This window comes from Heterodontus francisci, chromosome 33 (assembly GCF_036365525.1).
Source record: "Heterodontus francisci isolate sHetFra1 chromosome 33, sHetFra1.hap1, whole genome shotgun sequence".
NCBI classification, from domain to species: Eukaryota; Metazoa; Chordata; class Chondrichthyes; order Heterodontiformes; family Heterodontidae; genus Heterodontus; species Heterodontus francisci.
In genome coordinates this window covers 17,695,719-17,710,612 of record NC_090403.1, presented here as the reverse complement: position 1 = coordinate 17,710,612, position 14,894 = coordinate 17,695,719, and the positions used below count along the sequence as shown (strand labels likewise).

Genomic DNA, 14,894 nt, shown 5'->3' with positions numbered 1-14,894 from the left:
CATTGCTATTCAAGAAAGGAGCGAGAGAGAAAACAGGGAACTATAGGCCAGTTAGCCTGAGATCAGTTGTCAGACTAATGCTGGAATCTATTATTAAGGAAATCTTAACTGTGCACTTAGAAAACCATGGTATGATCAGACAGAGACAATATGGTTTTACGAAAGGGAAATCGTATTTGACAAATTTATTAGAGCTTTTTGACAATGTAACTAGTATGGTAGATAAAAGGGAGACAGTAGATGTAGTATAGTTGGATTTCCAAAAGACATTCGATAATGTGCCACACAAAAGATTAATACGCAAGATAAGGGCTCATGGAGTTGAGGGTAATATATAAGCAATGGTTAGTGGATTGGTTAAAGGATAGGAAGCAGTTTAGGATAAATGGGGGATTTTCAAATTGGCAGGCTGTAACTAGTGGATTGCCACAAGGATCAGTGCTGGGGCCTCAGCTATTCACAGTATTAATGACTTAGACAAAGGAACCGAGAGTAATGTATCTAAGTTTTCTGACGATACAAAGCTAGGTGGGAATGTAAGCTGTAAGGAAGACTCAGAAAGGCTGCAAAGTGATATATAGACAGGTTAAGTAAGTGGGCAACAAGTGACAGATGGAGTCAAGCATGGGGAAATGTGAGGTTATTCATTTTAGTAATAAGAATACAAAAGCAGAATTTTTTAAAAGGTATGACGCTTTTAATTGTTGATGTTCAGTGAAACTTGGGTGCACACGTACAAGTTATACACGGAATGTTAGCATGCAAGTACAGCAAGCAATTAGGATGGCAAATGGCATGTTGGCTTTTATTGGAAGGGGACTGGAGTACAACAAAGAATTGCTAAACTTGCATAGGGCAACATACAAGATTTTGAAGGGGCTTGGCAGGGTAGACACTGAAAGGTTGTTTCCCCTGGTTGGGGGATCTTGAACACGGGGGCACAGTCTCAGGATAAGGGGTCAATCATTTAGGACTGAGATGAGGAGAAACTTCTTCACTCAGAGGGTTGTGAATCTTTGGAATTCTCTACCCCAGATGGTTGTGGATTCTCCATTGTTGAGTATATTCAAGGCTGGAATCAACAGATTTTTGATCTTTCAGGGAGTCAAGGGATAGGGGGAGCAGGCAGGAAGGTGGAGTTGAGACAGAAGATCGTCATGATCATATCGAATGGTGGAGAAGTAACAAGAACACAAGAAATAGAAGCAGGAGTAGACCATATTGTCCATCAAGCCTGCTCTGTCATTCAATACGATCATGGCTGATGTTAGAGTTCAATTCCACTTTCCCTCCTGCTCGCCATATCCCTTGACTCCCTGAAAGATCAAAAATCTGTCTATCCCAGCCTTAAACGATGGAGCATCCACAACCCTCTGGGGTAGAGAATTCCAAAGATTCACAACCCTTTGTCTCGGGGTGTGGGGGTGGGGTGGGGCCAATAGTCCACTCCGGCTCCTATTTCTTATGTTTTTATGTGAAGTGCTGAGGGATGTCCTGAGGATGTAAAAGGCACAATAGAAATGCAAGTTAATTATTTTTGAATTTCAGCTCTGGGCAGTTGAGCATCAATCGCTCTCCCAGTTTTAGCCATTGCTAAAGGCCCATATTCACTTCCTGGGATTGAGAACTCTCCTTTCATCAGACAGGATGAAGTGAAAGGCACAGAGGATTAGACCTCTTTTATTTTGCCTGTTTTCAATGTATTTCTCCTTCCCTCTCTAGGTCCCACACACCGAGTGCCATTCCAGCACTGAGAGGGCAGTGGCAATGTGAATACTTAGATAGAAGTGGAAAATGTTGGCATGTGTCCTGATCATTCTTGTTCCAAGAAACCAATGATCGATGACACCCCAATGCAGCTGAAGGCTTCTGTCTAAAGAAGCATGGAGTTCAGCTAGCTGTGACTTCCCTCTCTGTTCAGTTGCTCTGCCTGCCTCATGCTATTACCTTATATGGTTAATGATGGGAGGGAGATGACATTCACAGTGAACAAATGACTGAGCAGTAAAATGATACCTTTTATGGATGCCAAGGGAAGTCAGTGGTTGATGAGCAGGCAATGAATGAGTCAAACCATCCATTACATCAGTCTTGTTTCCCAGTTTAATTTTAAAATTGCATCAAGCAATTTGAACTAATCCATGCCAAACCCAACTGTTGCATCATCCATGATCTGTATATATTGAAATGTATTCGATAGAATGCTGCTGTCCTTTGTTCCCTATTTATTGCATATATACGGGATCCTATTTAATCTCTTGTTTGTCCTGTTATCTGGGAAGTCTTTAGGATTTAATTTTCTGGCTGAGAAGATGCATTTTGTTTTGTTTTTTGTAAGTTAGAAGGATACACTCAAGTACTGCATGGGGAGCTGGAGATGAATGGTTCAAGGCTGACAGAACTATTCCTGGCTTTCCACACAAAACGGAAATATAATCAGAGAGCAAGTGACTAATATAATACTGTTTTTCAAGCAATAATAGCTCCTCCCCACTCCCAAATGGCTTAGCCATTAAATGTACTGCCCAACATTTCCTGAGACATACACCAGAGGTTTAATTTGTTATCCAGTGAACCTGGTGGGAAAGTGCATGTGTGTGATTTGAATAAGGACAGGATCCTTTGCGCAATATTCAACAAGAAATGTTAGCTTTCCTTTCCCAATCCGATGCTGAACAGCCTGAAACTCATTGTTAGTTTTTAGCGCAGTTAAATTGGAGATGGTTAATTTACTGCCTTATTCCCACTGTGTCCCATGAAGGACACTCCGCTCAGTACAACTTGTCTGAACAGCAGAAAAGGCCTCAGGAAGGTAAAATTATTTTTATGACACCAAGTGGCATAAGAGTGGCTCTATGAAAATAACATGGGCCACTGCAGCCTGGGCCTGATATTACACTGGCCTGAAGCTGGCCAGCGACACCAGGGTGCTTGTTTGGCCCCGCTGTATATAGGTCCAGTTCTCAAAGTGGGCCAGCCTCCCATTGGCACTAACAGGCAGCTAATCAGTGCGCTCCATCAGCCAGCCGCCCGATAGTCAAAATCTGACCCTCAGTGTTTAAAAAGTAGATGCTGTGTGATCTGAGGTTTCTCTGAAGTGGCTTGGAACTTGCTACCACAAAGAGTAGTTGTGGCAAATAGAATAGATGCATTTAATGGGCGGCACAGTGGCGCACTGGTTAGCACCACAGCCTCACAGCTCCAGGGACCCGGGTTCGATTCTGGGTACTGCCTGTGCGGAGTTTGCAAGTTCTCCCTGTGTCTGCGTGGGTTTTCGCCGGGTGCTCCGGTTTCCTCCCACATCCAAAAGACATGCAGGTGATAGGTAAATTGGCTGTTGTAAATTGCCCCTAGTGTAGGGAGGTGATAGGGAATATGGGATTACTGTAGGGTTAGTATAAATGGGTGGCTGTTGGTCGACACAGACTCGGTGGGCTGAAGGACCTGCTTCAGTGCTGTATCTCTAAATAAATAAATAAACACATGAGGGAGAAAGGAATAGAAGGGCTTACTGATCGGGTGAGATGAAGACGAGTGAGCGGAGGCTCATGCGGAGCATAAACACCAGCAGAAATCAGTTGGGTCGAATGGCCTGTTTTGGTACTATAAATATTTTGTATTTCTTTGGAATACAGTTCTACTATTAAAGGACAAGATGCATGTACAGTCATAGATTTCACAACCGCATGGCACCCATCAAGTGTTCAAACCTATTGCTGAGGGACCAGCTGTGCAGAAACAATCAGTTCCGAGCAGTGAGGAGATGCAGGGATCACAGACAGATCCTTTATATGTCATAATTATGCAACCAGTACGAGTGCATGTTTGTGGTAACTCTAACTATCCATTTCCCAGCCTCATCAAATCAGATACTGCCCATGTTCGAGAAGATCTGATAGACAACCAGGGTTCTGGCACAACATGACCCAGCCAATGGGACTGTGTAAACATTGCCCAATGGGATTCTCACTCCAATTTTGCTTTCCTTTCAACAGCTGTTTCCGTGAAGCCCCTTCCAGTATTCAGAGCTTCACTACAAATGGTAGCTGAGCTTGAGCGTTTAGTGATAAGAGAGTAAGAGAGCAAATCAATCCTGCCTCTCTATGATGCTCTGTACTATGTCACCCAATAGGAAAAGCAACTTGCTAAGTTATTTCTGACTTTATTCAACACACTCAACAGGATCCACCATGTATCAGGAAGCATCAGGGAGGTATCTATTGTACGATCGCTTCAAGTGATGTCCCTTTAAGAACTCAGTATGCTAATGAGCTAAGTATCAGGACATTGTCATGTGACTAGAGGCCCTAGTCACTCTGCAACTGTAACACCCTAGACAGAGGTTCTATACATAGTTTACTTTGTGTTGGATATAATAGTTTAGCTGTTAATAAACCTGTTAGAGATCTTTAAAGGTACTGGCATCCACATACCTCATTGTGTTGCTTCAGATAACACAAAGGACACATGACAGTAGCTACAGAAGCCATGAAGTAGGCAACAATCCTACCAAGAACTCCTCCAGTTCTTCAGTCATCAATAAAATCTCAATATTACTTTATGTAACTGATTGACACCAACCACTTTCATTTTAAATGAAGTAATGTGTACCAATATTCCACTTTTGGTCTCATGCAATGCATGCAGTAAATATCCAGCTCTAGCCCAAATATAACACTATGGCCTATATTTTCTTGGTCCTACAGAAATAGTCAATGGGAGGAGTGGGGCGGGGTGGGGTGGGGGCTTCCACCTGGACCCTGACCACGGCATGGCCTCAACCCCATTTCGTGGTCAGGGGTCAGTGCATATTCTTGGTGGGCTCATGAGAAGTTTCCCACCAGCAGTCCTGAAAGGGGGATGAAGGCAGAGCTGCAGTAAGACCTGCACTTGGTAAGTAACTGGAGGGAGAGGAGGTTCTGGTAGGCCCTTTGCCTCTATCTGCCATGTGTGGGGCCATTCCTGCTGCTAGACCAAGGAAGAAGATGCAACCCAGGCAATGTTGAAAGAGGAGGTAAGTCAGATACCACAGGGGTTTAAAATTGATAAAGAGAAAGTATTGGATAGGCTGTCTGTACTTAAAGTGGATAAAGCACCAGGGCCAGATGAGATGCATCCAAGGATACTGAGGGTGGAAATCACAGAGGAACTGGTCATAATTTTTCAGTCTTCCTTAGACTCTGGAGTCATAGAGAGATACAGCACCAAAACAGGCCCTTTGGCCCACCAAGTCCACACCGACCATCAACCATCCATTTATACTAATCTTACATTAATCCCATTTTCCCTCTCACATCTCCACCTTCCCTCAATTCTCCTACCACCTACCTACACTAGGGGCAATTTTATTTTTTTACAATGGCCAATTACCTATCAACCCACAAGTCTTTGGCATGTGGGAGGAAACCAGAGCACCCGGAGGAAACCCACGTGGTCACAGGGAGAACTTGCAAACTCCGCACAGGCAGTACCCAGAACCAAACCCAGGACACTGGAGCTGTGAGATTGTGGTGCTAACCACTGCGCCACTGTGCCGCTCTGGGTGATGCCAGAGGACTGGAGAATTGCAAACGGTACGCCCTTGTTCAAAAAGGGTGTAAAGATAAGCCCAGCAACTACAGGCCGGTCAGTTTAACTTTGGTGGTGGGAAAACCTCTTGAAAAAATAATTCGGGACAAAATCAATAGTCACATGGACAAATGTAAGTTAATTAAGGAAAGCCAGCATGGATTTCTTATGGGAAAATCATGTTTAACTAACTTGCTGGAGTTTTTTGAGGAGGCAACAGAGAGGGTTGATGAGGGCAATGTAGTTGATGTGGTCTACATGAACTTTCAAAAGGCATTTGATATAGTGCCACACAACAGACATGTGAGCAAACTTGTAGCTCATGGAATAAAAGGGACTGTAGCAACATGGATATGAAACTGGCTGAGTGACAGGAAACAAAGAGTATTGGTTAATGGATGTTTTTCAGGCTGGAGAAAGGTTTGTAGTGGAGTTCCCCAGCGATCAGTGTTGGAACCCTTGCTTTTCCTGATATCTATTAATGACTTAGACCTTGGTGTAAAGGGCATAATTTCAAAGTTTGCAGATGATACGAAACTTGGAAGCATTGTGAACTATGAGGAGGATAGTGTAGAACTTTAAAAGGACATAGACAAGTTGGTGGAATGGGCAGACAGGTGGCAGATGAAGTTCAATGCCGAGAAATGTGAAGTGATTCATTTTGGTAGGAGGAACATGGAGAGACAATATAGAATAAAGGGTACAATTCTAAAGGAGATGCAGGAACAGGGGGACCTAGGTGTATATGTACATAAGTCATTGAAGGTGGCAGGTTGAGAGCGTGGTTAATAAAGCCTACAGTATCCTGGGCTTTATTAATATGGGCATAGAGTACAAGAGCAAGGAAATTATGTTGAACTTGGACATGGCACTAGTCGGCCTCAGCTGGAGTATTGCATCCAATTCTGGGAACCGCACTTTAGGAAAGACGTGAGGACATTGTAGAGAGAGTACAGAAGAGATTCACGAGAATGGTTTCAGGGATGAGGAATTTCAGTTATGAAGATAGATTGGAGAAGTTAGGACTGTTTTCCTTGGAGAAGAGAAGGCTGAGAGGTGATTTGATAGAGGTGTTCAAAATCATGAGGGGGTCTGGCCAGAGCAGATAGAGAGAAACTGTTCCCACTAGTGAAAGGATCGAGAATGAGAGGGTGTAGATTTGAGGGATTGAGTAAGAGAAGGAAAAGTAACATGAGGAAAAACTTTTTCACACAGCGAGTGGTTAAGGTCTGGAATGCGCTGCCTGAGAATGTGACAGAGGCAGGTTCAACTGAAGCATTCAAAAAGGGAATTAGACAGTTATATGAAAGGGAAGAATGTGCAGGGTTCTGGGGAGAAGGCAGGGGAATGGAACTGAGGGAGTTGCTCTTTGAGAGAGCCGATGCGGACACGATGCCTCCTTCTGCACTGTAACAATTCTGTGATTCTAGACCAGGACAACTGCCATGGGCTACTTGATTAAGATGTACAGTATTTACTGCTTTGGAGGAATAACAAAGAGTTTATAATAAAATAATAGGACGTTACAACAGAGAAGGAGGCCATTTGGTCCATTATGCCTGTGCCAGCTCTCTGAAAAAGCTATCCAATTAGTTCCATCCTGCATTTACATTTAATTCTTCTCGTCTTCAAATATTTATCCATTTCCCCTTTAAAGGTTACTATGGATTAAAGGAACAATAACCACAACAGTAAAGATAATATAGGGAAGATAAGAAAGATCATATGGGAACCGAGAAAGATCACCACAGATATTGGAGGGTAGAGGTGAAACAACCCTATCAAATACTGGCCTTTCCTCATATCATGCCGTGGACTGTGACAGATGTTAGAAAAGCATCCCGAGATAGGCGAGCAGTATTCAAGTCTCGCGTGAGCTTGGGCTTTATAAAGAGTAATATTTCTAAAGAATGTTTCGTATGAAGAAGGAAACCAAACTTCTTGGAAGCATCTTTAGGAATGGAGAAGATATGAGAGTTCCATTCGAGGTCACAGGAAATATATGCTAGATGTCAATTGTTGAGGCAGCCCACTATATTGGGTGGGAATTGTGCTCACTGTCCCCTCTGCCATACTTACATTCTCTGTGTGATTAGCTTGATAGAGAGCAATTGTATAAACACCCCCATCCTTCAGGTCAACCTCTCCTTCAACATGGATAAAATTAGGCCCAACTCCTGATAGCTGTAAAGAGCACCTAAGGCAAAGGAACACATAACACATAATTACATCAGAGCCCAAGAGTAATAATAGCCTGTGTGATGGTGGTCCAAGGGCTCTTACTGTACAGAATTGGCATCCATTCAGAGGGAAAAATTTCACTCATTTGTGTGTGTTTGAGTTTGAGTGTTTGTGTATGCGTGTTAATGTGTGGGTGTGAGTGAGTATGTGCGAGTGTGTGTGTATTGTTTGTGCTCACCTATCTATTGTTTCTGCATATATGTATGTTTATTTGTACATTTGTGTATATTATTTGTGTGTATATCTTGGAATGTATGTAGTTGCACATGTTTATGTGTGTGTATCTTTGTCTGTCTGTGTACATCTGGGGTTTCGTGTATTACATAGAACTACATAGAAAGTGCAACAGAAACAGACTGTTTGGCCCAACCAGTCTATGCTGTTGTGTCTCCTCTGCATGAGCAATAATCCTGGACCCATGTGCTCACCCTGTTACCATATCCCTTTCGTCCCCTTTCCATCATCCACTTCTCCAACCCATTCTTAAATGTTGACATGAGCCTCAGCAATAACACCCCACCCCACTCCCACGATGAGTCGAAACGGGTTGGGGGAGCAGGGTAGTAAATGGGGAACGTGTTTCCAACCCAATATTATGGTGGCAGGTTTCAAGCCATGTGAGTGTACTGCCATTGAGAGGCAGAAAACTTCATTAAAAAATTAAAATCAGGCTCCCCCCACCCACCCCCCGCAGTGAAATTGGAGCCTGGTTGCAATGTAACAGTTGCTGCAGAAGTTTACCAGGGCTCAGGAAAAGAGGCAGGAAAATAGAGGCTGGAGCTGCCAGTTTAAGCAGGTATTGTCTTTTCCAGCACTCCTTGTGGGCCAGGAGGAAAAGGAATTCTCCTCTGCTAGCCCATCATTTGGCCTCCCCTCTGCCCTTCATGGCATCTCTCTCTCTCTCCATCGTGATCGGTGACCTTTCTCCAACAAGCCCAGATCTCTCATTCTTCCCTCTCAAGTCTGTCCCTAAGGTTCCCTGGGTGTGTCCTCCTGCTGCTTAGTTTCCCACCTGCAGCCAGGCAGCCCATTGTTTTGTCCATCTGCCAGATGGGAAAACTGAAGCGACAAATTATTATGAGGGCCTGCCACTAAATTCAACAGAACCACTGAATCCCCGATCTTGCCGCGTTTCCCGCATAACTTCTGGGCCATGTAATTTTCTGCCGACGCTGATTGGAATAGGTAGAAAAAAACCTAGCGGTATTTAAATGAAGCCTAGGAGTTCAAGTAGCCCAGGCTTCGCATCTGGAACAGTGGGAGAGTTCCTAACTCAAGACAGCACCCACCCACTCAAAATCCACCGCCTAAAATGTCAAAATGCATTATATCACACTTCTCTGTTTCAAATTCCATTTGCCAATTGTCCATTCTGCTAGCCTATCTATGCCCTGTTGCAGGCAATTCGTATCATCCTCATTGTTTGCCACTCTTTCAAGTTTGGTATCAGCAGCAAATTTTGAAATTATACTCTGTATTCCAAGATACAAGTCATTTATATATAGCAAAAAAAGCAGTGGCCCTAGCACTGACCTTGGGGAACACCACTGTCTACCATCCTCCAGTCTGAAAAATTAACATTTACCTCTGTCCTTAAGCCAATTTTTTACCCAATTGGACACTGACCTTCCTACTCCATGAGCTTCAATTTAGTTAGCCAGCCTTTTATGTGGTACTTTATCAAACACTCCCTTAAAATCCATATAATTAACTCAAACCTCTCCAAGTGCCTGTTGATACTTTTCCATGATTAATGTTTCTAAAACCTTTTTTTTATTCGTTTCATGGGATGTCAGCATTGCTGACCAGGCCAGCATTTATTGGTCATCCCTAATTGCCCTTGAAAAGGTAGTGAGCTGCCTTCTTGAACCGCTGCAGTCCATGTGGGGTAGGTACACACACAGTGCTATTAGGAAGGGAGTTCCAGGATTTTGACCCATCAGCAGTGAAGGAACAGCGATATAGTTCCAAGTCAGGATGGTCTGTGGCTTGGAGGGGAACTTGCAGGTGATAATATTCCCACGCATCTGCTGCCCTTGTCCTTCTTGGTGGTAGAGGTTGTGGGTTTGGAAGGTGCCGCCTAAGTAGCCTTGGTGCATTGCTGCAATGCATCTTGTAGATGGTACACACTGCTGCCACTGCGCATCGGTGGTGGAGGGAGTGAATGTTTGTGAACGGGGTGCCAATCAAGTGGGCTGCTTTGTCCTGGTTGGTGTCGAGTTTCTTGAGTGTTGTTGGAGTTGCACCCATCCAGGCAAGTGGACAGTATTGCATCATACTCCTGACTTATGCCTTGTAGATGGACAGGCTTTGGGGAGTCGGGAGGTGAGTTACTTTCAGCAGAATTCCTAGCCTCTGAACTGCTCTTGTAGCCATGGTATTTATATGGCTACTCCAGTTCAGTTTCTGGTCAATGGTAACCCCTAGGATGTTGATAGTGGGGGATTCAGTGATTGTAATGCCATTGAATGTCAAGGGGAGATGGTCAGATTCTTTCTTGCTGGAGATGGTATTTGCCTGGCACTTGTGTGGCATGAATGTTACTTGCCACTTATCAGCCCAAGCCTGGTCTTGCTGAATTTCTACACGGACTGCTTCAGTATCTGAGGAGTCGCGAATGGTGCTGAACATTGTGCAATCATCACTGAACATTCCCACTTCTGACCTTATGATTGAAGGAAGGTCATTGATGAAGCAGCTGAAGATGGTTGGGCCTAGGACACTACCCTGAGGAACTCCTGCAGTGATGTCCTGGAGCTGAGAAGATTGGCCTCCAACAACCACAACCATCTTCCTTTGTGCTAGGTACAATTCTAACCAATGGAGAGTTTTCCCCCTCATTCCCATTGACTCCAGTTTTGCTAGGGCTCCTTGATGCCATACTTGGTCAAATGCTGCCTTGATGTCAAGGACAGTCACTCTCACCTCACCTCTTGAGTTCAGCTCTTTTGTCCATGTTTGAACCAAGGCTGTACTGAGGTCAGGAGTTGAGTGGCCCTGGCAGAACCCAAACTGAGCGTCATTGAGCAGGTTATTGCTAAGCAAGTGCCACTTGATAGCACCGTCAATTACGCCTTCCATAACTTTACTGATGATTGAGAGTAGACTGATGGGGTGGTAATTGGCTGGGTTGGATTTGTCCTGCTTTTTGGGCCAGTGTTGTAGCTGTATTGGAACAGCTTGGCTAGGGGCACAGCAAGTTCTGGAGCATAGGTCTTCAGTGCTATTGCCGGTATGTTGACAGGGCCCGTAGCCTTTGCCGTATCCAGTGCCTTCAGTCGTTTGTTGATATCATGCAGAGCGAATCAAGTTGGCTGAAGACTGGCATCTGTGATGCTGGGGACTTTGGGAGGAGGCCAAGATAGATCATCCAGTCGGCACTTCTGGCTGAAGATTGTTGCAAATGCTTCAGACTTATCTTTCGCGCTGATATGCTGGGCTCCCCCATTGAGGATGGGGATATTTGTGGAGCCACCTCCTCCAGTTAGTTGTTTAATTGTTCTCCACCATTCATGACTGAATGTGGCAGGATTGCAGAGCTTTGATCTGATCCGTTGGTTGTGGGATTGCTTAGCTCTATCTATTGCATGCTGCTTACGCTGTTTGGCATGCAAGTAGTCCTGGGTTGTAGCTTCACCAGGTTGACACCTCATTTGGAGGTATACCTGGTGCTGCTCCTGGTACGCCCTCCTGCACTCTTCATTGAACCAGGGTTGATCCCCCGGCTTGATGGTAATGGTAGAGTGGGGGATATGCCGGGCCTTGAGGTTGCAGATTGTGGTTGAGTACAACTCTGCTGATGCTGATGGCCCACAGCGCCTCATGGATGCCCAGTTTTGCATTGCTAGTTCTGTTTGAAATCTATCCCATTTAGCATGGTGGTAGTGCCACACAACACAATGGAGGGTATCCTCAATGTGAAGACAAGACTTTGTCTCCACAAAGACTGTGCGATGGTCACTCCTACCAATACTGTCATGGACAGATGCATCTGTGGCAGGCAGATTGGTGAGAATGAGGTCAAGTATGTTTTTCCCTCTTGTTGGTTCCCTCACCCCCTGCCGCAGACCCAGTCTAGCAGCTATGTCCACTGATGTCAAACTGACCAGCCTGTAGTTGCTAGGACTGTCCTGACACCCTTTCTTGAATAAGAGTGTCAACATTTGCAGCTCTCTAATCCTCTGGCACCTCCCCCATATCTAGAGAAGACTGGAATATTAAGGCAAGCCCTTCCGTTATGTCCACCCCCATTTCCTTTCGCAACCTGGGATGCAAGCCATCCAGACCAGGTGACTTATCTAATCTAAGCATAGGCAGCATTTTCAGTACCTTCTCCCTCTCAATTTTTATCCTATCCATCTCCACTTCTATCGATATTTTGCCAGATTCCTCTTCCTTTGTAAACAGCAACACAAAGGACTCATTAAGTATTCTAGCCTTGCTCTGCATATATTAACCTCTTTGTCCCTAATAAGCCCCACTCCACCTCTTATTACCTGCTTCCTATTTATATGCCGGTAGAAGGTTTTGGGTTCCCTTTTATGTTGACTGCCATTCTATTCTCATATTCTCTCTTTGCCAGTTGTATCTTCCTCTTTACCTTCCCTCTGAACCTATTATATTTAGCCTTGTTCTCACTTAAGAATTCACATGGCATGCATCTCTTTGTTTTGTTTTATCATAATCTCTATCTCCCTAGTCATCCAAGGAGCCCTGGCTTTGGTTCTCCTACCTTTTTGCCCTTGTTGGAATGTACCTAGCCTGTACATGAAGCATCTCTTCCTTAAAGATAACCTATTGTTCCCTTACAGTTTTTCATGTCAATCTTTTGTTCCATTTAATCCAGGCTGGATCCTTTCACATTGAAATTAGCCCTCTTTCAACCTAGACGTTCCACCTTATTTCATTCCTTGCTTTTCTGCATTACTAGTCTAAACCTTATTATACAATGATCACTCTTATTCAAGTGCACCTCCACTTGATCTACTTGGCCCACCTCATTTCCCAGCACCAGATCCAGCAATGTCTCCTTTTTAGTTGGATGGAGAACATACTGATCAAGGAAGTTCTCCTGAACACATTTCAGAAATTCCTCCCCCTCCTTACTCTTTACTTTAACATTATCCCAATTGATATTTGGGTAATTAAAGTCCCCCAATATCACCACCCTATTGTTCTTACACATCTCTGTGATTTCCCTGCAGGATTACTCCTCTATCTCTCTCACTATTTGGAGACCGATAGAATACCCCAGTCGCATGATCATACGCTTTTCGCTTCTCAATTCTAACCAAATGGATTCTCTACTTGCTCCCTCAAGGGCTTCCCTCTTTCCAACACCATAATATCTTCCTTAATCAGTACTACCACCCCACCTCCCTTTTTTCCTTCTCTATCTTTTCTGAACACTTTATATTTTTGTATATTATGCAGCCAGTCGTCACCATTTTTAAGCCATGTTTCCATTATTGCCATTACATCATTCCCATACTGCTATTTCTGCTCATAGCTCACCAACCTTATTCACCAAACTTTCTGCATTTACATACATGCATTGTAATCCTGTCTTTGCATTCCTTGTAGTCCTTCTCAGTCGCTACTATCTAATACGGAACTACTCCCTTCTCTAGTACTGTCCAACGCTCTCACTTTGTGCACCTTAATTCTCTTTTCTACTTCTATACTCTGGTGCCCATCCCCCTGCCAATTAACTTAAACCCTATAATTCCTACAATTGCCAGGATAACATTCTATCAGAAAACTAATGCAGTTTGGAAGTCCAGAGAGCACAATATGACATTTCAGATTATCACCGGTCAGAAGCAGAGACTTGAACAGGTAACACTGAAAGCAATGAGAGGCAAACTAACTAAATGGGAAGTATTAATGAAAGATACCTCTTTTGAGGAAACATGAAACAGCATTCAAACAATTACTGTTGATGTAGAGAAACAAATACAAACTAAACTGTCCTCAAAACTGTCTGAATAAGGCAAGTAAAATGGGAATGAGAGGAAATGCAAGCTACACAAAACTTACAGGATAAAGAATGGAGAGCGCTGGGAGGATTGTAGAAAAAAGAGAAACTAGGTTACAGGAAATGTCAGTGATGGAAAAGGGCCCTGGATATCAGGAGAGCAAAAGATTTAAACAGAAGACTGAAACCAGCTTCCAGTGCCAGTAACAATCCGAGTAGTTAGAGAGGGAATTAGAACTGAGAATCAGGTATTACTAATTCCCCAAGTGCATGCATTGCGCATTTCTCACCTGCCAAGTTCTACAGGTGCATAGGGTGTTGGGATTGATGGCCTCACATCCAGATCATTAACAGCATTTGGTTTGCACGTCAGTCTCAGAGTTCTGTTGCTACTGGGATCTGGAGTTTCCAACACAGGAAATATCCTGCAGATGATACATTCCATTAATGTGCAACACCTCATAAACAGGGCAATCCTTTAGGTCTAATCAGTAGGTCGTTAATAAGCTTCTCTTAATGCTGCTGCCCACCACATTGGCTACATTGAAGGTACGTTAGCCATCTACATTCACCCTTGGGCCTAATCATCATAATTCCTGCAAGTAGCCAGCTCCAATCAGATGCCCTGTGGCTCGACTTGCACTGAGGCCCATGGGAAAAACCCAGGAGGGGGATGGGGAGGTGATACGTTGGAGGGCTGGTGGTGAGGTAGGGCTGTGCAATACCCCACAGTTGTTTTGTGGAAACAGGAAGACGCTACAAAAAAAAATCTAAGTTTAGGGGCCTCTTTTCTTAGTAATCTCCTGTGGTCCCTCTAAGGACAGTTGATTATGCAGCTGAAGACCCAAAAATATTAGTCAAACACTCGCATTACTACACAGGCTCCAACTGGCCTGAACAACTTTAGAAGTCTGGGTCTGAACTGGGTTCAGGAGCCTCAGAACAATATTGTTAATTTCAGGCAGCTACCAACAGGGCCACTTAAAAATAGGCCCCAACTAATTTAGCAGTGACCAAATGCCTAAGTAGATTGGAGCTAGGCCTTTGCCTTGCTAAATTGGTGATTGTTGTGCCCATATTGCACACATAAAATGGATGTGACAATATT

General features: G+C 44.0%; 1 protein-coding gene across 1 annotated transcript in view; it reads right to left on the bottom strand.

Annotated features, from left to right (window-relative positions):
- LOC137348041 (solute carrier family 15 member 1-like) overlaps nt 1–14,894 on the bottom strand; it is a 196,168-nt gene that overhangs the window by 27,568 nt on the left and 153,706 nt on the right. The window contains exons 19-20 of the mRNA XM_068013142.1: nt 14,077–14,211; nt 7,648–7,765 (exon numbers count right to left, since the gene is read on the bottom strand). Of these exons, the coding sequence (XP_067869243.1) occupies nt 7,648–7,765; nt 14,077–14,211 (253 nt within the window). The remainder of the gene's footprint in view (nt 1–7,647; nt 7,766–14,076; nt 14,212–14,894) is intronic.